The sequence below is a fragment of the Pleurodeles waltl genome, chromosome 3_1 (assembly GCF_031143425.1).
Source record: "Pleurodeles waltl isolate 20211129_DDA chromosome 3_1, aPleWal1.hap1.20221129, whole genome shotgun sequence".
In the NCBI taxonomy this organism is placed as follows: Eukaryota; Metazoa; Chordata; class Amphibia; order Caudata; family Salamandridae; genus Pleurodeles; species Pleurodeles waltl.
In genome coordinates, this window is record NC_090440.1 from 301,804,714 (window position 1) to 301,832,339 (window position 27,626).

Sequence of the window (27,626 nt, forward strand, 5' to 3'; positions counted from 1 at the left end):
CCAGGCCATTGTCCTGACTCCTGGGAATGTTTGCACCTCTGCCAAGAGGGTCAGGATCCTGTTTTGGCAGCAGCAGCTGTGGGCTGCCAGCCAGAGCACAAGAAAAGCGGAGTAACTAGGTGGCTCTAGGTGGATCTATACAGCACTAAGGTAGCTTTCTGGGTCCATGCCACATCGCCCTCGTCACAGAAGTTAGAAGGCATGTTGTTTGGTACCAAACATGACCCACTTCAGTGGTACCATAATGAAGTTGGCAGCTTTAGGTTTGCCTGGGTGCCAGCTCATGGTAGTCTATGGACCGTTGTCCACATATAGTAGCCTTTAATGGAAAAGGCCACTAAAGAGACATATAAACTTGCACTATATATGTCCACATCTTTAATATAATGCACCCTGCCTTCTGGGCTCAGGAGGCCCACTCTAGGGGTAACTGGCATATATTAAAGATAGTGATGGGGCTGTGCCACAGATGGTGGGGGCACAGTAGAGTTTGAGCAGTTTGCAGAGCTCCTGCAGTCTGCAATGGCAGGCCTGCTGTCAGTGGTTTACCTGGGTCACTCAGGGTGACACAAAGAGTGCTTTAGACCCTGGTGACACCTTTAACACCCAAGCCCTTGGTGCCACTGGTATCATGTAGCAGAAACTTATAAGGGCGATAAAGTACTTGCCACCTGGGGATTACCAATTCACAGGTACCAATTTAGAGAGCGAGCACTGTCACTGGGGCCAGGTTAGCAGGCTTCAATGCACTTTAAGTCATAACCAACAGCATTTAGAGCAAAATGTGTGGGGGTGACTATCTAAAAGGACACTTTCCTACACCAACTGAAAGTTTTCACATATTAAATGTAATACAGTAACCCAATGTTATCCTATGGGAGACGTAGGCCTCCCAGTAGTAAAGAACAACTTTAATAGTACATGTTAATCTTAATAGTACATGTTATTTTTTAATATACTGCAACCTACGCTCTGGGGGGCTGTGTAGGACCTACCCTAGGGATGACATATGTATTAAAAAGTAGCTTTGGTCCTGGTTTGAGGTTTATCTTACCAGGTCAAAATGACAGTTTAAAACTGAACACAAGAGACATGTTTAAAAGTCTTTTTCAGAAGTGGCACAATCCGAGTTGCAGGCCCACTTGTATCATTTAATTTACAAACCCTGGGTACATGTAGTACCACTTTACTAGGGACTTAGCAGTAAATTAAATGTGCAAGGAGAGAGCACACTCACTTTCGCTCTGGTCAGCAGTGGTAAAGTGCACAGAGTTCTGGAGTCAATAAAAACGAGATCAGAAAAAATGGATGACTATGGCATAAAGTTTGAGGGAAGGCTACCCTCAGTTCTGACAGGCCTAACATTCCTTATTTCTTCTGTGGTATGCAGTGTCATTCCCATAAAGCCTGCTTTCCTCAGTGAATCACAGCTCTCCATAGATCATGTGTGAGAACACTTCCTTCTCATTGTGAGGCTATCAAGCTGCTCCCAAATGTTACTTTCTCAGTTTGTGACTTCCAAATAGCGATTTACTTTTTACAGCATTTGTGATATTGTAAATAAGAATTGTACTGATTTGCACATTGAGCAAAGGCCACCATGAGACATGGCCACAGTAATTTTCTTATTGAATTTTGGATACAGTCATAATTTGGAAATTGCTTTTCCAAACCTTCCTTCTTATTGACGCTTAAACTCCTCCAATGGGCCAAGGTTGCAAGCTATTTTAGATGATGAGTTCCACAAGGCTAAGTTGCACCTTGGGCAGATTGGCTTGGATGGTTGATCCTGGACTTCTGGATATCTGTAAGTCCAAAAAGATTTTAAGTTGCAACTTTTCAGAGGTGTTAGGAGAAGTCCAGATACACACAGCCAGTGGTCACAAAACTGCAGGCACATCACTTGGGGGTCAAGACTCACTCCAACAGAGGCTGCCAGCAAGGTCTAGTCCAGGTCCAGTCAGCTGGACACATTAGGGAAAAGGGATTTTGCAGCTTGTTGTGTCCCTGAAGCCACACTCGAGGCTCAGTCAGTTGACCCATGCAATCTTCTTCTCTGTCTTGGGTACAAGCACGAGCAAGTTCAACACTTCAGGTATTCTTCACAGGTCTCAAGCAGCAGCAGGTGACCTTTTTTTTCTTCCACAAGCCCAGAAAATGTTCTGAGGAGGGTGCCTTGGAATGACAGAGGTTGGTGCTAACGTCTGGGTGATGCTAACTTCTCCTCAACCAATGGGGTAAAGGTTCCCCAGGGCAACCCTACCCATTTTTGCTGCAGTTCTGTTTTCCCTAGTGTAAACAATCCCACAGTACACTTTACTCCTAAAATTCATGATGAAGAAACCTTTCCTTCTTTGTGCATAGCATGTGTGCCCACCCAGAGGTGTGGCAAAGAGATTAGCAGTCCTTTCACTGTGGTCACTCAAAACCAGTTCTGGTGGTAACTCCTCCCAACTCATAAGACCACCACCACTGGCTTTGTTGTCAGCCTGGCTGGGAGAACAAAGGTTAGCCTTCTCTAGGTCTCACCTTGCATTTACCTGTGGAAAGGTAGGCTACTTTAAAGGTTGGTGAAGTTTCTTTGTCCCATCCTAACTGGTCTTCTCACCAAGGGAAAGAAAAGCACCTATTTTCCAAACTAAGCTCTCATATTCTAAATGTTTTCTTAAAAATACTTTATTCATATTCATGGATAATCTTCACATTATTGTGTTCCGTAGTGTGCTAGTTCATTTGACCAAAATAGGAAATATGTTGTGGTTTGTTTTCATTCCCTTTTAACAGTGTAGCTAGGTTATGTTGTGTTATCTGACAGTCATAGGGTTGAAGGACTAGTTTTGCTAATAGTATTGGGTGGTTCGGAGGAGCCAAAATGGCAGCCGGGAAGGACGCCTAGTAAGGGAGCTCCGTCCCGGACTTGCCATAAACATCCTGAAGGGTGCCCCCTCGGAACCCTATCGGCGCTACGGAGGGTGCGATCTGCCTCCGTTAGGCCAGCGCGGTCCAGAGGAGCTGTAATCCGGAGAAATTGGTGCGGAACTGTCGGGGCCTGCCTCGTGGCTGAGAGACGGCACACGGGGCTCCTGGAATGGCGGCGCCCGGCGTGAAGTAAATGTCGACCAGCAGTCCTGATCGCATCCCCGTGCGGAGCACGTGAGCTGAGCCGCCGTGCAACTGCTCACGCTGGTGAGCGCTCTGAGCGGCCGGCGTGCAGGGAAGCGAGGTGAGCCCTTTCTCTCGCCCCCCCAGTCAGAGCCCCACTGGGTTGACGGAGGGACCGGAGCGGCATACGGCGCGTCCGTGGTGCGGTGCGGCGCCGGAAAATTGAGGCAGCAGCGAAACTGGGGTGGGGCATTGCGGGGAGCTGACTCGGCCGCCGGGCCCACAGGGAAGGAGGAGGGCCTGCACCGGATTAGGCTGTGATGCCTGATTGAAGAACGACGCGGCCCGTGGCCCGCAGCTTGAAGCGGGGACCACTGTGCACAGTGCTGACAGCCACGCAACGCCGAGCTGTGGGGGGGCTTGTCGGGGGGCTCGGCTCCCTGCTGCAGGTGAGGGGGAGCGGTAGGGGCTCCCCCCATCGGCTCCGCTGAGGCGCTGCCACCCGGGAGCCCAAGTGGTGGCACACCTCGCCCAGGATTATACGCCCCCGCGACTGCGGCGCATATTTTACGGAGCACTTCACAGTGGCCTCACTGGCCCCACCCCAGCAGGACGCTGGGCGCAGGAGCGGGCCCGGGCTGCAGGTGTGGGGGGGCCACAACTCGGACCAGATGGCATTGCCACGGGGTGGAAGCTACCAGCTGCATTCTATCCTTGGACTTCGCCCAGCAGAAACGGGAGTGGATGTGAGCCTGCCTGGGGGTCAGTTTCCTACTCCCCTCTTGACTTGATTTGCTTCCCCCTCTCTCTGCTCCTTGTCGCTCCCCCTCCCCCATCGAGTAACTGCGGCCCATCTTCACCGTTGCCCCCAGGGGGATTGGCTTATCAGCGCAGCAGGCACAGGATCCCGATCCTACAAAGGGCACGCTATATGATTCCAGGGCAACTCAACGCTGGGTCCGCCCGTAGAGCTGGCAGCCCCCGCATTAGTCCGTGAACAAGCAGGCGCAAGAACTGTTCAGTTAAAAGTTAAGAATAAGCCCTGTTTAAGCTCCACTAGCCAACGTGAAGTCCGGAGTGCAAGGGAGCAATCACTGTGACAAGGACATACGGCAAAGGGGCAACTTGCTGTGAGGACAAAGCTAAGCCGTACGCCGCTGCATCCCGCAAGGCACCTCTCAGGCAGGCATAATGGCTGGCAGGCTTAAATCAACCAAGAACCAAGATCGGAACACCCATGGCGCCCAGTGACCAGCAGACAAACCCGACTCTACAAAAATTAGAAAGCACACTCATGGCACACTCCGCACAATTTGAGAAAGTATTGCAGACGATTATGGACACTATGGCCCTCATTCTGACCTTGGCGGGCGGCGGAGGCCGCCCGCCAAAGTCCCGCCGTCAGATTACCGTTACGCACTCTCACGCCGTCACTACTGATAAACCCATCGGCTCCGGCCATCTGGGGCGGACACTTTAACAGCACACCAATTGCAACACTAGACAGGTCCAACGCTCAAGTGAGTCCGATAGCAAAGAGAAACACCACAAGTCCATTGCAGACATGGGCAGGTGATATGAGATTATGGGGGTTATTACAATTTTGGAGGAGGTGTTAATCCGTCCCAAAAGTGACAGTAAAGTGACGGATATACCACCAGCCGTATTACGAGTCCATTATATCCTATGGAACTTGTAATACGGCTGGTGGTATATCCGTCACATTTGGGACGGATTAACACCTCCTCCAAACTTGTAATGACCCCCTATATGATTTATGGTGCATGAGACATCCGCAACAGAGGGAATACTCATTCTACTCAGCCCCACACAAAACACACACTAGAATAGATATAATATGGGGAACCCAGGACATAGGAACACTGGTTAATGGGTCAGAATACCTAGCGAGGACATTGTCAGATCACTCACCATTGAGAGTAACACTGGACTGGGGTCGGAGGCTACAGGCGATCCCCACGTGGCGCCTTCAGGTGGACGCTCTAGAAGACCAGGCATTTGTAGAAACACTGAAAACCACATTGAGTCAGTACTGGGAAACAAATGACTCAACCGCAAACTCACGGGCGGTTGAGTGGGATGCCCACAAAGTGGTGGTACGAGGGCATTGCATATCCGCCATGTGGGGAGTAAGACGCACCTTGCATGCGGAAATTGGTAAACTAGAAAAGGAGCTCAGGGCAGCAGAAATAGCAGTAGCGCGCAAGGAAATCCCCTACACAGCGCTAAAAGAAGCGCGCTCAAAATATAATGAAGTAGACAGCAGACTCCGATGTCACGATTATAACTACCATTTAATGCGTCTGCACACAGAAGGCGATAGGTCGGGAAGATTGCTGGTGTGGCTGCTACGGGAGGACAGACAGCAATCCCCTATCGGGGCCATACGGGTTGGCATACATACCACAGTCACTACGCAAGTCGAAATAAATGAAACGTTTCGAGAATACTATACGAATTTATTAACCAAACGCACCTCGTGTATGTCTCTGCAACTCAAGTCCTTCCTCGGGGGCTCTCTCCTACCGCAATTATCCCCAGCAGACAGGGACTCCCTCGAAGCCACTGTGACAGCGGGAGAAATAGACTTAGCCCTAGCGCAAATGCCCAGGAACAAAGCACCTGGCATAGATGGCATAGATGGCCTCCCGAAAGAGTATTACACTACCTACTCTTCTCGCTTGAAGCCCCAACTGTTGAAGGTGTTTGAAGAGGCGTGGGCCAATGAACATCTGCCCCCATCCCAGAGAGAAGCCATGATAGTGGTTCTCCCCAAACAGGGACGGGACCCCACGGATGTCAAATCTTACAGACCACTCTCGCTCTTAAACTTAGACTGTAAAATATTGGGTAAAATACTGGCAAATAGACTAGCTCCCATTATAGACACCCTAATACATGACGATCAAAACGTTTCATCCCGAAGCGCAACACTTTCTTAAATATCCGCAGATTATTGAGCATAATGGGAGATACCCCCCTGGAAGCACACGACGAAATGGTGGTGTCATTGGATATTGAAAAAGCATTTGACACGCTAGAGTGGGATTTCCTCCTAGCCACAATGTGGAGAATGGGAATAGGCCCCAATTACACACGCTGGGTCCGGACACTTTACTCCAACCCACAAGCCAGAGTGAAAACGGGCGGAGTTATATCTGACAGTTTCCCTATCTCCAGGGGCACGAGACAGGGCTGCCCCCATCCCCATTCCTGTTTGCTATACCATTAGCGGCAAGAATACGGTCGATGGAAAATAATTGGGGAATAGTCAGGAACGGGATTCATCATGCAATCTTGCTATATGCTGATGATGCTTTAATCTACATCCTTAAAAGTAATGTGGTGATACCCTCAGTAATGTCATTGCTGGCCGAGTTTGGAGGTATATCCTGCCTAGTGGTAAACTGGGAAAAGTCGTGGCGTTCCCGCTGGTCAGGTGGTCACCGGCGAGGCAGGAGACTGCTCCATCGGGGCGTATGAAATGGTGTTTCGAAACGTTCAAATACCTCGATATAAATATATACCACAATACAGATGGTAATTTGGGGAGAGCGCTGGCCTCCATAAAGGGCTCTCTACGATTCTGGAACAAACTACCGCTATCGCCTCCAGGCAGGGTGGCGGTCGCGAATATGCTAATACTGCCGAGCTGTTATATTATTTTGCGGCCTTGCCGATTAGCATCCCCAAAAGTTTTTTCAGTAATCTGAATACAGCGCTGCTACAACTCATATGGGGCGGGGGCAGAGCGCGTGTGGCACTAACTTCACTGCAATGCCCAGTAGACGCGGGCGGCCTGGGAGCTCCCAATTTTGAACTTTATTATGCGACTGCACAGCTGCAGTGGTTACAGAACTGGATTCACAGACCAGCGTTGGCAGAGTCCGTATGGCTGGAGACCCGGTTAAAAGGGACTCCACTGTTAACATGGCTGTCAATCAAACACCCCAAAGGCGAATCTGTTAACCCACTACTGGCAGTGGCACATGCATGCTGGGGGAAATATGTCCAGAAGGGGCACAAGACGCTCCCCTACTCCCTGCATATCCCACTGGATCGCCTCCCGGGGTGGACTGAGGCCGCAATGCACCCACCGTCTGTGTGGACAGAGGCGGGCATACAGTCAGTGGGCGACTGCTTTGAGGACGGTAAGCTAATGTCATTTGAAGCCATACAGGCTCTCACTGAAGTGAACCCCGGACAATTCTTGGCATATCATGCCATATGTTATGCAATCAAAAAAACGTGGGGGACAGGAGCCCTAGAACCAAAGACCTCTCCCATAATTCACCACATACTACAACATGATGCCCAAACAAAAGTAGTATCGAGCCTATACAAGATCCTTAACAAGCCCTTCGAACCGCACATGGAGAGGGCTAAGGAGAGGTGGAACACTGTCCTCCCTGACCCGATCCCACAAGAAGACTGGCCGAGAGCTCTGTATCATGCTCGAGGTGTGTCGAGGAACCCCAGATTTCGCTACACCCAGTTCAATTTCACACATCAAACGTATTTGTCCCCAGCTAGAATAAAGCGAATGTTCCCCGGCACGGAGCCGACATGCCCTAGATGTAAAGTGCCACTGGTAAAAAGTATGGAAAGAGGTGGTACTAGAGATCTCAGAACTGACAGGACTTGTGTTGACAGTGGACCCCAAGTCCTGCCTACTGGGGCTGAGGACAAGAGCCAAAAAACACAGGCACTTACACAAATTTGTAGACCTAGCATGCGTGATGTATAGAAGACTGATAGCAATGCACTGGAAAGCGCCTAAAGCACCCGATCAGAAATCCTGGCATACCCTCACACTGCGTTGGGCCCGCACAGAATATCAGGTGCTAAAGAAACTGGCACGGGATGGACAACAACACACAGGGTGCAACGCCTGGGAAACACTGGTGACCAAACTCGAGGCTAAAAATGATGATAAGCCCCCATGAAGTGGGCAATCCATTGAATAAGCATACTTAGTAGTAATTTGCCTGCACATCCCACGACAGTACTGCTCCCCGACATGTAACTCACTGACAATGAGTAAGCCCAACACCCCTCGCGCTAGCTGCTCGCCCGCTCACTAGCTCAAGCACACCAGACAACACATATTGTGAACACATAAGCATCGACACCGCTTCCTATAACTGAACCCACATAAAGGAACCACTTTCCAACACAAAGGTTAGACCCAGCAGTAGATAGACCATCCTAGCAAGCGCATGCGGGGCTCCCCAGCGTCACACTACATGCTCAGGAACCCAGCCAATGTAGCATGTAATAATATTGAATATCACAGGTGGATCTGAAGTGTGCACAAGTAGGGGGGTTTAGTTGTTTGAATGTATCCTACTCAGATAAATGGGATCCTGTTGTATATTTGTGCAAAGTTTACAATATGTATCTGAAAAGTAAAACCAATAAAATATATATATTTTTTAAATAGTATTGGGTGGTTGAGAGTCTCTCTAGTGTTCCAAATTGTTTATTTGGTTGCTGTTGTGGCTGTTATCACTTTGCTAGGTTCAATGCTCACCATAAGAAGACTTGAAACCAACAACTTTAGCAGGTCTTTGTTAATACGATCCAAGCTTTCAAGAAATTCAGATCCCAATGTTAGAATGTCACATGTTTTCAAAAAGACTTCCATGTAAACATTGACCATATTTTGATCAATTATGAGACTATCAACTGCCAAATAACTCTCTGAGAACAAAACCGTCTTAAATTCAATCATGCAATACTACCCAAAATGAGGAAATGTGCAGAATTATATTTTAAGCACCTTGACTGCTGGGTATAATGTACAATTATCAGCTGAAGGTGTGACTTAAATATAAAATGGGGGATATGAGGAACAGAATTAGTTATTGTTATTATAAAAGGTTGTAGCTCATATTATACTTAACCACTTTGATGACACGCAACAGACTGTCAATGTTTTAATAAGTTTCATATCTTACCTGTGATATTTATTTTAGCTGACCACTTGGACGTGCCATCCAACACACTTTGCTTGGCTACTTTCGTGGCATGTACAAAGTCTTCTTTGGAAATGTGGAACATTTCTTGGATGAGCTCAAAAACTTCAGGTCTGTTTGTCTCTCTTATTTTCATTCTTTCTTTCATTGAGGTAATTATATTCTGCGTTTTGTCTTCTGCACCATGTTTAGAACTCTTCTCTGCAGCTCCTGCAATAACAAGCAACATGCATACCATTGATTTACAATTGTTTATTGATTAATGAATAATCAGTTAACTTCCTAGGCAATGGGGCAGGGTTGTGGTAGCTGAATCAATGCAAATGGAAGATAGTCCAGGGACAGACCTTTGCTGGATATGCTGTATAGATCTAGATGTGATGCTGCAAACACAAAGAATTACGTGATTGTATGTGGCATGACCAAGAGGTACCTCCCCAGGTCCTGTCCATTGGCTGGCATAAGAGTGCACTCCTCTGTCATGAAGGGTGAAATCCTTTTTTAGGTTGAGTCTCTGCTGCACAGGATGACTGACAATGCGAAACTCCAGCAAACCAGACGCTTTGCAAGACAACGACCAGGAACGGAAGATCTGCACTTAGTGATCTTTGTGGTACACCTTGTCAAGGACTGTGGCTGTTGCAAGAGTGTTGCTTCTACTCCCTCACCAATTAACCCGATTTCTTACACTAATTTATTACAGAATCTCAAAATTGCTCTGGTAGGTTTTAAATTGGTATTATATGAAGGATAAGTCTAGAGGCCCCCCTAAGTACTGAACCATCTTAACATTGTGAATATGCATACTGCCAACGTAATGGGGTTTATTCTTTGTAGAACGAGGGCCACATTCCATAGGATTTGGATAGGTTTGTTTTGAAATCCAAATCCTTCATGAAAATGGCAAAAATACAAGACGGTTTTGATGCCTTTTAGCTGTATGGGCTATTAAAAATCTCATCATCAGCATTAAGTAACACTGAGACCAGATGGGAGCCTATCTAGGGCATGTTCTGATGCCTTACTCTAAGATGACCTTTCAGGTTTAATAAGAGTAAAATGAAAAGGGGCCAAGACACATCCCTAACAGATCTCCCTTCCAATTCCAAATGAATTGATATTTTCACCGGAAGCGCCATAACAAACACAGGCAGAAGTATCAGGTTGAAGCTGCACCAAAAATTAAACCGTTAGAGAGTCCACTCCAAAGGCTACTAGCTTGTGCCATGAGCTTGATCATTCAACTAAATTAAAAGCTCATGATAAATACAAGGAACATTGGCCACTATATATGTCAAGGGCAATAGGTAGAGATTCAGACACTTCTCTATAGTTCCTAGATCATAGCAATAACCATATTGAACCTTGGAGAAGATAGATTTTTCTTGTGCCTAACATTTGAATTTGACAATAAAACTCTCCCCTCTACTTTAACAATTAAATATAAAAGAGATACAGGCCTGTAACTAGTAGGGTTCACTTCATTCCCTTTGTAATCAAACAATAACAAAGCGGCTCCAAGACCTTGTGGGTTTGGACATTGCTGCAGCTTTAAGGACACTAATAACTGCTGCGGCCCATAAGCCAATGTTGTCATTTAAAAAGAATGACTGGAACTTCATTAGACCCAGGAACCTATCCTTTGAAATATTCGATAATTTCTGATCTTACAGAGATGACATACCATTCTCTCAATATTTAAGAATATTGCAGCCTGAGGTGATAGAGGCATACATGCTGGACTAATAGATTTTGGGGAAAGTGTAGCAGTTCACTAAAATAAGGAGCATTGAAGAATCTCCAGAATCCAGTATTATTACATAGCGTGATTGGGTGGTGTAAAGTAGCTCATGCTTCTTTCCTGATGGAGGATTTCCTAGCTGTACGACTTCCGTTATTTCTTAACCTAAAGGTCCATATGTGGGATGGCATACCAACTTCTATGGATAACAGAATAGGAATTGTCAAACTATTTGGTGCTTCTCAACACAACGTCATGCAATTGGCTTTATCATTCTAATACGTGCTTCACAATCTCGTCTAAAGAATATAAAATAGTTAGAGGATGACTGTATTCCTTGAGGAATATCATAAAGTCAACCTCCTTATCTCTGTCAAATCACAAATAACTTTATAATGGTTAATTCATGCCCACTTTTATACAATATCAGTATTCTTTAACAAAACCAGTTCTTAGTGATTTAACAGATTGATTTATGAACCATTTTGTGCACATTACAGGAAAAGGAAAAGTTAGTAGAGTATGATTGTAAGCTCAAAGAGAAACAACCAAATCTAAAAGAAAAGGAGAAAGGTCCTCTGAGAGGACTATGAAGTCAATACTAGAAATGGATCCACTATATGTGAATGCTGGAACCCTCAAAAATGAAGAATTACAAACATCTTAGGAGACAAAGAGATTACTTTTTATGATATCATTTAACACATACGCCAGTATATTGTGCTCAAAATGAGTCAATTCATTACCTTATGAATTGGTCAACCTACATACCTTGCTAGAATGAAAAATACAAATGCATTCATTAAAATCCCCCAGCCACAAAAGAGTCCATTCAACATTGCTATGTACATTAAATGTGTGGTTAGAGTTATTTTTACAGAAATTTGCCGCCACCATTTCTTTTTTAAACCAAGATCCTCCACAGAGAATACATGACGATATGGTGAATCTGAGTATAGACACTAAGGCCCATATTTGTGCTTTGTGCTACAAAACTGTGCTAACCCAGTTTTGTTGCAGAAAGTTTAGCGCTGACTTTGCATCATTTAACAACGCCAGCCGGGTACCGTACTTATTGAAAGGCGCTAGCCGAGTGGGGGTGGGGGTGGAGGTAAGGAAGTAGGGGATTGTGTGTCAGAAAATGATGCTAGCCTGGTTACAGTAAAATAAATGCCTCTAACCAGACTAGAGCCATTCCGTGGTGCACAATCGCCAAAATATGAGTCCTGTCAGCAGTCATGCCCACCACCCCAATGGCGAGCACAGGGGACGAGTTTCCTTTGGGGATGGCCAGTGCACCCAGTGCCATGCATGGCTGCCCGAGTTAGGGCCCCTGATGGCAAAAATAAATAAATTCTTACCCAGACTTTCCTGGGATGGGGTCCCCCATCTTCTGGTGTGTCTCTGGTGGGGGTGGGGGTTTTCCTCGGGCTTGGGGAGGGCACCTGTGCACCCATTCCATGGTGTTTAACCATGGAAATGGGTCCACAGGTACTCTAACGCCTGGTCTGTCCCAGGCGTTAAATAATGGTGCAAAGCAAGCTTTGCACCATTATTTAGCCCCTCCTCCCACCCGTGCGTCATTTTAGCACAGGTGGATAAATATGGGGCTATGGGGATAGCACCATTTTTAGATGGGAACACCTACCTTGCATCTCATTGATGCAAGGTAGGTGAACACATCCAACAAATGGTGTAAACTCCAATATTTTGGCATTAGATGTGTCTAACGTCAACATATAAATATGGAGTTAAGTTTGCGCCAAATTTGTGTACAAAAATGATGCAAACTCGGCGCAATTGAAGTATAAAAATGGGCCTAAATTAGTAAACCTTAAAGATATAAAAAAATAAAAGTTACCCTTGTCCCTTCCCTTCCAAGAGGGAATTGTGGGAACTACAAGGTAGTGAAACCATGCATAGAAAGGGTCAGTGGCCCGTGTTTCCTGTAGATATATTCAGTCAAATTAACTCAATAAGGATTAAGCAACTTTGAAAAGACTCCTGACATATTACATGAAATAAATGCACTGGAATGTATTTGGGTGTGAAATGGAAACACCAATGTTTTCCCAAATTAACTTCCTCTTGACTAGATATGGTCAGTCAGTCTATTCCTTCATGTGACTCCAAATGGGCAAATTAATTGTAAGTACATTCTAAAAATATTATAGCATCAGTGCATATACACGATTCCAATTGTTGGCAAGAATCAAAACTCTGTTGAAATACCCAAAATGCAATATATTACCACAGCCAGAATTCCAAAAGGGACAGTTATGGAGGATAATATGAGCAGTTGTAGGATTCCTAAAATGTATCACAACATAATCACCCTTTTTCCTTTGAGACCCTTTCCCTGCCAGGACACTCTTCTTCCATGATAATATAATCATTGCTGATAAACGTGGCACACACATCTTCCTCAACCATTAAAAAACCTTATATTCTTTAATCCAGCCACTCTTCACTCTGATCAGGTCTTAACATTGGAACACCAGTGAGGGCACTAATATAAGGGGTGTCTTCTGGGGATAACTGCAGTGGAGGTCATTCAATGGGGACTCATCCTGTCCTGATGAGAATTCACTGCACCCCTATAGTGTCTCACGCAGTTGGGATGCCGCAGTGGAAAAACAAAACTAGAGGAAGCGCCCTAAAAAGAAAATGGGGGGAATCCCCTCCTGACTCAGGGGCTCCCAGGCCAGGGTGCTGCACTGAGTGGGCCCCCTGGAGCTCAGGGCCCCCCCGCACCACAGAGCCAATGGAGGCCTTTGTTATGCCATTGGGATGCTAGTGTCCTTCTTCCCTCATTTACTAATCCACCCATCACTTCTTGAGAAACTCTCCACAACAGGGGAGGTATGAGTAATGGCCTGACCTCCCCATCACACCCTTCCCTGCCACAATCTTCTCATTTCCTGCAAACCTTTCACTCCCTGCACACATATTAAAAGACACCTCACCACTCCGGGTCGTTCAGCCAGTCAGCCACAATGGTAAATTAAACCAGTGAAAGTTCAATATAACACCGTTTTTTAAATACTGTCTCAAATGATTTCTTGATAAAAGCTTACGATTTTGGTGCTGGGTTAGACATACAGTTAACAGCTGATGTCTAGACTTTCACAGTTGTTTAAATCAGTAGTACATAATTGGTTTTAGGCAATACTAACAGGAGCATCTGATTTTAGAAGAAGCTTGTTCTGTGTGGTATCTCCTTTCTTTCCGGGATGCTATCAAGTGGCGAACCTGGGGCAAACTCAATGGTGACAGATGCATTATATAGGCATGGATTTCCCCTTAGCCCATTACAGTGAGAGTTAATTGGCTCCCTACTTGAAGTTCGGCCAGAAGCTGGGGCAGTGGAGTCTATAGTTATACTTTTCACAGCCGCCAGCCTTTCCTTCACTGAGTTTATTTTCTTATTTAGTGCTCCTGTTACACTTGACGAAAAGTTTGCTATTGACAGAAGTGAGAGGTGGGGGGACAGTACTCTTACCGTTAGCAATCTTTGAAGCCTTCCTTTTTACCATAGTATGAAACTCTTGAGCTCAGAGGAGTGCACAGTCCAGCTTCCTCTGGGCTATGACAGGCCTGCTGCAGGTGATGGATCATGCTGCCTTTTCTGGCTGCTTCTTGACCCGCCACCTCCAATAGAGAACACCAGCAGGGCATTCCCAGGGCAAGATAGTTGTCAGCTTTACAGATTAGACACCCTGCACTTCAGTTAAGCGTGCTGCCTTTTAGGCTTTTTCGTGATTACTCCTCCTCCCGCAAAAAAATACCAGCAGGGGAGTCTGCACCACCCAGTTTGTGGGCAATATAACTGCTGGATTCATAAAACATACATCCTGCACTGCGGGTAAGTGTGACACCTTTTAGGTTGCATGGTGGCCCCTTCTCTTTTAGCACAGAACACCAGCAAGGGAGTCTGGGCCATGTAGTCCCCAGGCAGGATAGTTGTTGAATTCACAAAACTGGTGTTTGATACTCAATTAGGAGGACAGTAACCACTATGACCAAATACTGTAATTCAATATAGAGTTATTGTAAAACAAAATCCTACTGTTGGGCTAGTGGTATTTTGTGTTAAACTTGTATCTATGACTTCCATATCTTTGTCCAATTCATATACTAAAGTGAATTTTCAAGCCTTCATTGTCTTTTAGAATCTAAGAGATCAAGGAAGAATACTGAACCATACATTAGGGTTTTGATAACTACTGCACTGGATAGCAGGCATACTGAAGACCAGTGGTGTACATTACAAAGTGAAGATCCTCAAATTGTAAGGAATTATCTAGTATTCTCTATTCTCCAATGAGGTTTCAGCCAGTTACAAGTATTCTAGGGCCAGATGTACGCACCTTTTATCTTTTCACAAATGGCCTGATTCGCATTCAATTTACCGAATCGCAAAATAGGTTTGCGAGTCGCAATTAGGAAGCGGCGTTCTCTTTCTAATTGCGAATCGCATTACGATGTAGCATTATTTTGTGACCGTAGGATTCGAATTGGTGCGAACCCATACGCAAACGGGAAAGGGTCACCAGGGGACTCATTCCTTTTTGTGAATGGTTGCCAAAATATTTTTTCAGAGCAGTCAGTGGTCCCACGGACCACTGACTGCTCTGAAAAAATGAAAAGAAAACTTTTCATTTTTGTTTTTGAAATGCATCCCGTTTTCCGTTTAGGGAAACGGGCTGCATTTTTAAAAAAAAGCTGCTTGATTTAAAAGCATTCAAAGACAGGGTGGTCTGATGTCCCCAGCAGGCCACTATCTCTGTGAGGGCGGCCATTCCCAATGAGGTCGCAAATTGCCAAAAGACATCAATCTATGAGGGTATCAAGGCGAACAAATGGTAAGAGAGTGCCAGCTGGTTCAATAAACTTAAGTACCATTGTACTATGTCTCCGGATAAATTACTACATATTTCAGGCGTACGTCTCACTCCTATGTCACGCAGACGTCTGTCACAGAGTAGATAATATCACTGGGAGAAACCAAGCAAAGAGCCATAACTAAGGAAACCATTATGCTGAATCATCCCTAATATCTGATGGGTAAATAATCTATCCATGTGTGGCATTTATACATGACAGTACTTCATTAAAATGAAGAGCTGGAGTATGGGAACCGAATCTGCATGTACAAGTAATCAAAAACTAGCATTTCAGACATAAATTGCGTTTTGTTCTTGGAATGGACAAACCTTTATTTAAGGGAACTTATCTTGTTTTACCTTGTTTTATCTAAAAGGAAACTTCCGTACTTGCTAGGAAAATGTCTGTATTGCCTGAAATTTGAACGCCAATTTTTCAGACAAATATTGGCATTTCTGATACCTAGAACATTAATGTTATACATATTTATTGATCTTAATATCAGATATCGCTTTCAGCTCCAACTGTAATTGTTTTAATTGGATATATTAATTTCACTGTCTATTAGGATAAATCATTTTCATATTCTCCCAACTGCTTATCCAGATAATGTAATATGTCTAATTTATGGGTTGTAGGAATGCTCTTCCGAATGAGTTGTAGCACATCTTTAACTGTGTAAATAATTTAAGGTCTATGGCATACCATTGGAAACACTTGATTTTTTCACCCTGACTATTCCAAGTAGATTCTAGTCATAAAATTAAGGAAGAGGCAGGGTTGGAATATGAAAGGTAGTATGACTTGGATGTCAGGAAAGAGGTAATATGTATATATTAAAAAATAATGGGCCTTTTGCTAAATACCATACCCAGATTAGTAAAACTTCATAATGCTGAGAGCCCTGTAAATATGTTTTAAATAACTTAAGACCAAAATGACAAAACTCCAATGTGTTGAAGTTGAGATATGAATTTTAGAAGAACAAAAGAGTTTTAGCTCTTAGAAGCAAACGCAGATAGGATTTTAGGGGTTAATGAGGTCGTATTGGACCAGGGCAAAGTCAGCAGTTCAAGCTAACACCGATGGAGTGCAGGCCAGGTATAGGAGCCACGCAGGCCCTGGGAACAGAGAAACTTTATCTGGATGTCAAGCATAAGGAGCAGGAATTATGCATCAGTAGATGCATCGATGTCAATCAAGCAGTCAAGGGATGCATTGATTTTTCCCACACTTTGGTGTCAATGCGCTGGCTTCCAAAGATGAGTGACCAAGCTGTGATGTGCTGATTCTGGGTTCTTTAAAGCTGTTGAAGGGGAGTGTTGATTGTCCTTCACCGATGACGGTGATGCAGTGATTTCAGCAGGCAGGGGAAGTGATTACGGAGGTGCTGCTCGGTCCCCAAGTGTGGTGAATCAGTTTTACTTTTGCAACTGGGACAATTCCCCGGTTTCTGCTTCAAGCAGGCAGGAGATGCATCACTTTCACTGCTGCAAGTATCTGGGTCCACTTCCAGTGAACCAGGCACAGGGGCAGGGGCAGAGACTTTCATATCCCTGAGTCTCTAGCAATAGGAGGCAACCCAGCAAGCCCTAGGAGATCACTTTGAGGTGCAAGGCAGAGCCCAGCTCTCCCTCAGCAAGGTCAGGAGCAGCAGATAGCAGGACAGCATAGCAGAAAAGCAGTAGTTCCAGGTCAGCAGTCCAGCAGGCTAACAGTCCATGATGAAGCACAGCAGTTCTTCTGAGTCCAGTTGTAGGTCCAGAAGTCTCTTATAACCATAGTACATTCTTTCAGCAGTACTACAAAGTGAGTGAACATGTAAGGAATTTTTTGGCACACTACATCAAAAAACATCAGAACGCCTCATTAATTAAAATAATTTTTGATGAGGCCGAGGAGCACATCGTGGATCAGGCAGAGGAGATATGAAAGGTATTCGCAGCACACTATACAAATCTTTATGCTTCCAAGATAGCACTACACAACGACACTATTAATAAATACCTTGAATTGGTTTCTATACCAATTCTCAATGAAGAGCTTCAGGCTGCACTGGTGCAGCCAATCACTAAATTAGAAGTAGCTGAAGCCATTAGGAGCTTTCCAAATGGCAAAGTTCATTCACCTGGGCAGTCATAGTCAGCTTCCTCATAAAAGGTAAGCCAGGTGAGAAACCAGATTCCTATTGCCCTATTAGCCTTCTTAATAATGACTATAAGATCTTCATGAAAATCAGGGCAGCTCGTGTTACGCCTTTAGCTCAGGGCCTTATCCATCATGATCAGTGTGGATTTCTCCCGGGAAGATTTATTTCAACTAACACAAATTTCTTGCTCCAAGCAATTGACACTATTCTATGAACAAAATCAAGGCAGCAGTAATAATGCTCAATGCAGAAAAAGCATTTGATCTAGTGCAATGGGAACTCCTCTTTGCAATCCTCAGGAGATTCAAGTTTCCCTATAAAATAGTCCAACTTCTCTCAAATCTTTATCAAGGGGCGGAGGCCAATATCTTAGTTATCTCACGAGTAGCTGGCAAGGTTTTGATACATCGCAGGACTCGTCAAGAATGCCCTTTGTCTCTGATCCTCTTTGCTCTCTTTATCAAACCATTGGCTTTGGCTCTGAGGCAAGACAATGCTATTAAACCCCTGATGCTAGGCACACCCAAACTAAAAACGTTTTGCCGATGATGTAATCTTGTATCTTGTGGCCGAACCTCACAATATTGAGAATGCTTTCAGTAAAATTCAAGCGTACTGTAATTTGGGGGGCTATTGGGTTAATAAATTGAAATCTGAGGCACTGCTCTTCAATGCTCAAGACACAATATTGCCCGTTGAGATGCAAATTAACTATCAGGCTTCCCATCCTATTAGATACCTTGGTATTTATGTTTCACAATAATGTCTGACCTCTACTTTTTAAACTATCCCCCTACTCTCAAGAAAGCACAAGCTCTTATGTGCAAATGTCAGAACTCAGCATTAACTATAATTGGTTGCATCGCCCTGGTCAAGATAATAATGCTAACCCTATTCTTATTTGGGTTCCATTTCCAACATTATGATCGAGGCTCCCCAAAATGTTTTCAAGTATCTTAATACAATGTTACGCCAAATTCATTTGGGCAAATAAAAAACCTCGTACTCAGCTGAAGACAATCCAGCTAACTATGGAGGACGGAGGTTTAGCTCTACCCAATTTTAACAAATATTACGAGGCAACCTATATACACTGGATTGTAAATGCTGCTACTACACATAATCTTGACTCAACTTTTAATTTGAAACAGATGTTTCTTGAAAGTAACATCAATCTATCTCATTAACTTAAAATGCCATGGCTCCCATAACTTGTTAGATACAAGATCCCAAACTTGATTTGGTCTAGAGGTACTGAGCTTCAATGGAGCTATCACTTTAATCCTTTCCATCCAACTATTTCCCTAAGAGAAGCTGGAGCATTTGGGCCCCCTGTCACCAGTAAAGTTATAAGTGACTGGAATGAATTGGGGTTCGTACAGCTCCAGGATTTCATAGCAGGAGACAACGATGAAACATGGGCACAACTCAAAGTCAATAATCCTGCTATCCCAGCCTGTTTAAAGTTTTCATACTTTCAGATATTTTACTTTATTCAGTCTATGAGCCCTGTAGCCCGCTATCCATCTGAATCACTATCTTTCAAAATTACACAAGCAATATGGGTTCAGAAACGTACAGGGGTCAGCAATTGTTATCATATTCTTCAAGAAGAACTGTCAGCCAAAGTTCTCCCTCCTGCGCTATAGCTTGTGTGATTGATCCGCAGTCACTGAAACATTACAATATCTACTCTTGTATAGCATTAAGAGTTGCTAATTTCAAGAGAATGTCATTTTTCACAAAGTGGTTGCACTACTATACACCTGCACAACTTAACAAGATGTTTCCGTCAATTTCAAGCAACTGTTTCTGATGTCATTGCGAGGTTGGGGATTGGCTTCATATCTGCTTCCTTTGCCCTATCATCACAAATTTATGGGTGAAACGTTTTTCATTCGATCAGTACGAGACTCCAGGTCTCATTACCACCGGACCCAATGAGGGCCATTTTTTGATCTATCTAACCATCCTGCGCTGTCAAAACATTCAAAGCAATATTTCTTCATTGCAATACTGATCACAAAATCTTTGATCCTACAGCAATGGAGAACTTCCAGCCTCCATCATATGATCTCTGGGACACAAAAATTAGAGCAGTCTAAGAACTTCTCTATGCTCAAAGAATCTGGGCCACCCGGTATGTATCACTGCATATGGGAGAAGACTATGTCATCCTCAGATCGATTCATAATTTATAACTCCACTTTAATTTGCATCCAGATTCAAAGATTTAATAGCAATTCAAAGTATAATGAAGCATTATGGCCCTCATTACGACCCTGGCGGTCGGCGGTAATTTGAGGAAAGGTACTGCCAACAGGCTGGCGGTACCTTTTCCCAAATTATGACATGGGCGGCTTGGCTCAAGCCAAACAGCCAATGTACCACTCTGGCTGCCAGGGTGGTAACGTCCGCTGGGCTAGAGACTTCGGTCTCTAGTCCAGCAGCCGTAACAATCCCACCCTCGGGATTATGACCCCGTCTACCGCCATGGTTTTCGTGGAAAGCGTACGCCACGAAAACCATGGCTGTAGGCACTACCAGTGCCAGGGAATACCTTCCCTGGCACTGATAGGGTTCTCATCCACCCCCTCCCCCTCTCCAGAGTCCTCCCCCACCCTCCCCTCCCTTTCCTGCACCCCACATTTATACACCCACATGTGCACACATACACAATCACACACACACGCATACCCACATCCACCCTGCATGCACTCATACACACCCACACACTGCAACACAAACCAACATACATTGTCGCACACACACATTCACAACACACAACATACACATACACTCACATTCAGTCATTCACGCACATATTCAACGTGACTCACACCCGCATGCACGCATATAAAAACAGACACATACACCTCCACACACACACAACACCCACACACAAGCACACACACCCCATCCCCCTCTCCTGTCGGAGAACCTGACTTACCTGCTTGCAGGGGGTCCTCCGGCAGGAGACGGGATGCGGCACTGCTGTCAGCAGCAGCATCCACCAGGAAAACACCACCAGGCCGTATCATAGCTCATGATACGGTAGGCGGTGTTTTGCTGGCGTGGTGCTGCTGCTGACACAGGGCTACCTTACCGCCGTCCACCTCCATGACCGTCAAGATTATTCCGCCAGCCTTCTGGCAGAATTCGGTCGAGGGTCATAATACGGGTGGGGGGCTGCTGCCCACAGCGACAGTATGTTGGCGGCCGTCGCCGTGGTGGTAGGCGGCAGTTACCGCCAAAGTTGTAATGAGGGACTATGTCTTTAGGAAATGCTAGACTATTAGTACCAGGCAAAGAGTGTCACAAAACTGTAACTAAGCACAAAGTACTACACTGCAATGATGTTTAATGTTTGATGATGTTTGATGTCCATTCTACTTCGATTTGATGGCAGGAGCTGCAACAGAAAGAATACACTGCCATGAATTGGGCAAAAATGTTAGAATCCCATGACAGAGTCTTCCATGAGATCAAAATTAAGTTTTTGTATTTCAAGAGTATTCATTCCTGGTATTGTTGGTCACCTAGGAACCTGCACTGGGTCGGCCTTCTCCCTAACAATGGATGCTGGAGGTTTAGTGCAAGTTGCTGGGACAGTGGACATCTTGTGCCATTGTCACTTTTTTCACCCATATTGGCTACAGTGTAGTGGGAACTAGCTAAGGGTTTCAAAGCCCAGATGACACCTATGAAGTCTTTTAAGCGACTGCATGATACAACCGACATTCATGAACTGAATGCATACACCCGCAGGTGGTTAGCCACGTCATTAGTAGCAGTCTTGATTGGAATACTGAGCCACTGTTAACAGCTGATGCTACTTACAGGAGAGCAATGGTTAGTAGAGCTTGCCAGGATTGTGTATAATGAGCACATTGTCTACAAAATGGCAGACAATCTATCTGAATATGGTTCAACCTGGGGGCCACTCCTCCGAGTGCTAAATGCCAGATGAGTGTCTGGTATGCTGACTGGTCCACTTCTGCCGTTATCTGTCTCTGCTTGGCAGCTACTTGGCACTTGGTGACTGTGACGCCAACAGCTAATCCACTTTTTAGCATCCCATTGCTCGAATCAATGACTATAACTCTGAATATCGGTTACAGCCACAGGTTTTCACATCTTGCACCATTTTTATTTTTATATTTTGATATCTGTATTGCATTTTCCTCAATATATCTTTTTGTTTTGCAACAGTAACTTTCTTGTTATTTCCTCTGACTACCTGCTTCAGCCTACATGAAGTATGATGCTTTATCCTCACTGTTTTGAGGCACATGCTTTCTATGCTCTCTATGTATTTTTCATTGGCTTATTGGCTTGATTCTCCGATTGTTCCAAATCGGTTCTGATCTTTATGCACCTGTTAGAAATGGGGTCCTTGGTTGGCAGTCAGGTTACCCTCTGTCCAAGTAAGGACCCTCACTCTTGTCAGGGTAAAGGAAAATTACCCTCAGTTAAGCCCCGCTCACCCCCTTGGTAGCTAGGCATGAGCAGGCAGGCTCAACTTTAGAAGCAATGTGTAAAGTATTTGCACCAACACACCCAATAACTCATTCAAAGCACTACAAAATTACACAACACAGGTTTATCAGTCAATCAATCAATCAATACGTTTGTAAAGCATGCTACTCACCCGCGAGGGTCTCAAGGAGCTGAGTGGGGGTAGGGAAGCTGCTACTGCTCGAACAGCCAGGTCTTGAGGTGTCTCCTGAAGGTCAGCAGGTCCTGGGTCTGCCACAGGTGGATGGGTAGGGTGTTCCAGGTCTTGGCGGCGAGGTGGGAGAATGATCTGCCGCCGGCTGTTGTTCTGTGGATGCGTGGAACGGTGGCAAGGGCGAGGTTGGCTGAGTGGAGCGGAGCTGGCAGTTCGGGGTGTAGAAGGTGAGTCGTTCGTTGAGGTATGCTGGTCCGGCGTTGGGGAGTGCTTTGTGAGAGTGGGTAAGGAGCTTGAAGGTGATCCTCTTGTTGACGGGGAGCCAGTGCAGGTCTCTGAGGTGGGCTGTGATGTGGCTGCGGTGGGGGATGTCGAGGATGAGGCGTGCGGAGGCGTTCTGTATGCGTTGCAGAGATTCTGGAGACTGGCCATGGTTCCCGTGTAGAGAACGTTGCCGTAGTCCAGTCTGCTGCTGACGAGGGCCTGGGTGACCATCCTTCTGGTTTCGGTGGGGATCCACCTGTAGATCTTGTAGAGCATGGGCGGGTGTTGAAGCAGGAAGATGAGACGGCGTTGACTTGCTGGGTCATGGAGAGCGATGAGTCCAGGATAAACCCCAGGTTGCTTGTGTGGTTGGTAGGCGTCGGTGCAGCTCCCTGTATGGCCGGCCACCAGGAGACGTTCCAGGCGGAGGGGATGGAGCCAAGGATGAGGACCTCCATCTTGTCCGAGTTCAGTTTCAGGTGACTGTTCCTCATCCAGTCAGCGACGGCCTTCATTCCTTTGTAGAGGTTGGTTTTGGCGGTGGCAGGGTCCTTTGTGAGGGAGAGGATCAGCTGGGTGTCGTCAGCGTATGAGACGATGTTGAGGTTGTGATATCGGACGGTGTTCGTGAGCGGTGCCATGTAGATGGTGAAGAGGGTCAGGCTGAGGGAAGATCCTTGGGGTACGCCGCAGATGGTATTGGTGGCTTCAGATCGGAAAGGAGGGAAGCGGACTCTATCGGTTCTGCCAGTGAGGAAGGAGGTGATCCAGTTCAGGGCTTTGTCACGGATCCCTGCGTCGTGGAGGCATGTGCGTAGGGTGCAGTGGCAGGCGGTGTTGAAGGTGGCCGAGAGGTCCAGGAGGATGAGGGCTGCAGTTTCGCCTCTGTCCTGATGTTGTCGGTGGTGGCGATGAGGGTGGTCTCGCTGCTGTGGTTGACAGAAAGATAGGCAATATTTATCCAAACAAAACAAGGCCACATGTCAAGTTATGAATTTCAAAATCCTTATTAAACAGTGAGAACGCTGTTATGTTAAAATAAAGTTGCACGGGTGAGTGTACGTTGAAAAAGGCCAGCGATGCATTGATTTTTCACCTGCAAGCGAGAACGTGCGCTGTTCCTCCTCTGGTCGGGTCGGTGTGTTTTGTTTCTTCTTTCTGTAAAAGAGCGATGTGTCAATCCAGGCGGGCACCTCTGGTTCCGGCAGGCTTGGGGCAGATTTTCTGTGCCCATTGATGTTGCGTTGAAATCCAGTCATGCAGTATAAGGAAACCCGCACTGCATGGGGACTTGCATCGTTAACAGTAGCCACTGCTGGTGTTCCACGTTGTTTCTCCAGCTTCGTTGGTTCGATCTTTCGGCCACAATGCAGCTGGAATGTCAATTTTAGCCGCAAGGCTGGTGGCGTGGTGTTTATCAGCCACGAGGCAGGTGGTGCATCGAAAGTTTCCCCCCACGTCGGTCTTTGTGTAGATTTTCAGTTCTTAGCTGCCAGGTTCACCTCTCAAGGGCCCAGGAACTGTATAGGGCACCACTTGGCAGGACAGGAGTCTCAGCAGCGAGTCCAGGTGCTGGCAGGGGAAGTCTTTGATGGCCCTGAGTCTTCAACAACAGGAGATAAACTCAGTTCAAGCCCTTGGAGATTCTTCTCAAGGAGGAATGCACAACAAAGCCCAGTCTTTGTCCCCTTTCACATGCAAAAGCAGCAACTGCAGAATAGCCCAACAAAGCACATGCAGGGACAGCACTTCTCCTCAGCTCTTCCGCTCTTCTCCTTGGCAGAGGTTCCTCTTGATTTCAGAAATTATCTAATTTTTAGGGGTTTGGGGTGCTCTTCTTAAACCCCTTTCTGTCTTTGAAGTAGGCCTCCTTCAAAAAAAAGTCTCTGTTGTTTTCAAGATCCTGCCTTGCCCAGGCCAGACCCCATACTCACACCAGGGGGTTGGAGACTGCATTGTGTGAGGGCAGGCACAGCCCTTTCAGGTGTAAGTGACCACTCCTCCCCTCCCCTCAGTCCTAATGGTCCATCAGGATATGCAGGCTACACCCCGGCTCCCTTTGTGGCACTGTCTAGAGGAGAGGTGCAAACAATCCAACTGTCAAACTGATCCAGACAGGGAATCCACAAACAAGCAGAGCCACAGAATGGTTTAAGTAAGAACATGCCTAGTTTCTAAAAGTGGCATTTTCCAACACACAATCTAAAAACAAATTTTACTAAAAGATGTATTTTTAAATTGTGAGTTCAGAGACCCTAAATTCCATATTTCTATATGCTTCCAAAGGGAATCTGCACTTTAATAACATTTAAAAGCAGCCCCCATGTTAATCTATGAGAGAGTAAGGACTTGCAATAGTGAAAAACGAATTTGGCAGTATTTCACTGTCAGGACATGTAAAACACATACGTACATGTCCCACCTTTAACATACACTGCACCCTGCCCATCAGGCTAGCTAGGGCCTAGCTTAGGGGTGCCTTACATGTATAGAAAGGGAAGGCTTAGACCTGGCAAGCGGGGACACTTGCCAAGTCGAATTGGCAGTTTATAACTGCACACACAGTTGCAGGTGTGAGCCATGTTTACAGGGCTACTTATGTGGGTGGCACAACCCACTAGTAGCATTTGATTTACAGGCCCTGGGCACCTCTAGTGCTCTGTATTAGGGACTTACTAGTAAATCAAATATACCAGACATGGAAAGTCATTTACACATACATTTACATAGGAGCACTTGCACTTTAGCACTGGATAGTGGTGGTTAAGTGCCCAGAGTAACAAAAGGAGCAAACACAGAGTCCAGCATACATCAACAACCTGGGAAACAGAGGCAAAAGGTTAGGGGAGACCACGCCAAGGATGCCAAGTCTAACAGCACCCTGATGTTCAAGATGTAATATTCAACTACTGTTGCATCATACATACTGTCAGATGAAATATTATGCTACACATACCTCCCCCACACTCCATCCCATTCATTGATTAGCACGCTATACAAATCAACATAACATAACTTAAAATATAACATAACATACCCATTCTCCCATCTCCCTCTGCAGCTCCTCTCTATCTTGTAAGTCCCCACAATCTCCCAATTCGTTATCTCCCCTCTTTATGTATCTTGACAAAAAATAATGTAAAACTTTTGCAAAAAAAGAATATATTTTTGTATTTGATTTTTATTATAATTTCCTTAGCCTGGACATAGCTGGTCTGAATGTTGTATAGTGTTTTCGCATCAATTATAATCTCCGCCTTTCATTCAACCAAACGATCTATCTGTATAAAAACGTAAAAACATCTATTAAACACGTATTTGGAACAGAGCGAAATTGTGCATTTATTATAACAAAGTCACTAGACGATTTGACCACATACAAGTATCAGACTCTATGCTTTTGCATAACATTGCGCATCATTTCTCAGGTATAAGGAAACACCATTGTTTGTGGTTTAGCAGTACATCTAGAAATCAAGCGAAGTATTTTGAATTAGGATGCTTTTACCTTTGCAGAGAAGCATGTCACATGCAACAAGAATCAACTGTCAACAAAAGACTTACTCTGTAAACAGTCAGCATTTAGGAGGTCTTGGCACTTTTCGTGGCACTTGACACCACATTCGCTGCATCGCATGCCCTGTCTAGCTATGCCCCAAAGCAGCCCTTCGCACTCGTAGCAGTAGGTGGGGGTTGTTGCTGTCCAGACTTCGAAATTGTGAGGGGTGGTTGATGAGATTGGATAAATTAATGCCTGTAACGTCTTTCTGAAGACATGCATTTTCTGTTGAGTAAAGATCAATAGAAGATTGCTCATTCTAAAAACTGTTTAACACACGAGTGAGCAACAATTATACTGTATCTGATGAATCTTGACGAATGACAGCTTTTTATATGTGGATCAATATAAAACCACAGTTCACGTACACATACCTATGCAATGTTCAATACAGTTATCATTTAATAATATCAGACTTGGTAACATTTGTTTATTTAATACAATTTTAATTAAATTGTTCCGCTGTTTTATGAAGCTTATCTCCCTTTGATTACATTTCCTATAAGGTATATCATAATGTATACATTGACATCGGCTATATACTTTCGATTAGAATTACAGTGGTAACCGGTAGGAAGATAGAAACCATACATATATTTGGACTCCATATACAGGGCGTAACAGCAGGAGCTGCAAACCTTTAACCACGAAGGGATAATAAACTATGTTTATTATCCCTTCGTGGTGAAAGGAACGGGGTCACGGAAGTGATGGGCAGTGAGAGGAGTGCACTGTGCACATCATCGTATCATGAAGAATGACAGAGGGTCAGATAGGAGAGAGGCTTGATAAGTGTAAGAGAATCTTTCACAAGCTGAAGCCCTTTCGTGCATTAGGCATTATCAATGGAACTCTATATTGGAGAATGACACCAGGGCTAACAAATACGACAGACTGTCCTCTTGATTACAAGGGGTAGAGAACCAGAACACATATAGCTTACTCATTCATCAGAACAAAATATTAAATGAGTGAATTAAGATTGGAGATGGCGACTGCAATCGTAGGGCCATGTAATTGTGCTGCCTTTCTATCTTGGTAGGTGTGAGAAAACAGGGCTGATTGCAGAGGCCCCATAACTTTTTGCCCCCATTTTCCTCTTTTTGCTGGTGTTTTCCTGACTTTGATGGTGCCCTGGGTACTGCTAACCAGTCCCAGGGCCTGTGCTCTGTGTAAAATGGATATGCAAATTAGGCTAATTATAATTGGCTAAGTTAACCTACCTATAAGTCCCTAGTATATGGTAGGGCATG

General features: G+C 45.1%; 1 protein-coding gene across 1 annotated transcript in view; it reads right to left on the reverse strand.

Moving 5' to 3' along the window:
* UNC13C (unc-13 homolog C) overlaps positions 1–27,626 on the reverse strand; it is a 1,168,779-nt gene that overhangs the window by 691,447 nt on the left and 449,706 nt on the right. The window contains exons 8-9 of the mRNA XM_069222447.1: positions 26,379–26,598; positions 9,084–9,311 (exon numbers count right to left, since the gene is read on the reverse strand). Of these exons, the coding sequence (XP_069078548.1) occupies positions 9,084–9,311; positions 26,379–26,598 (448 nt within the window). The remainder of the gene's footprint in view (positions 1–9,083; positions 9,312–26,378; positions 26,599–27,626) is intronic.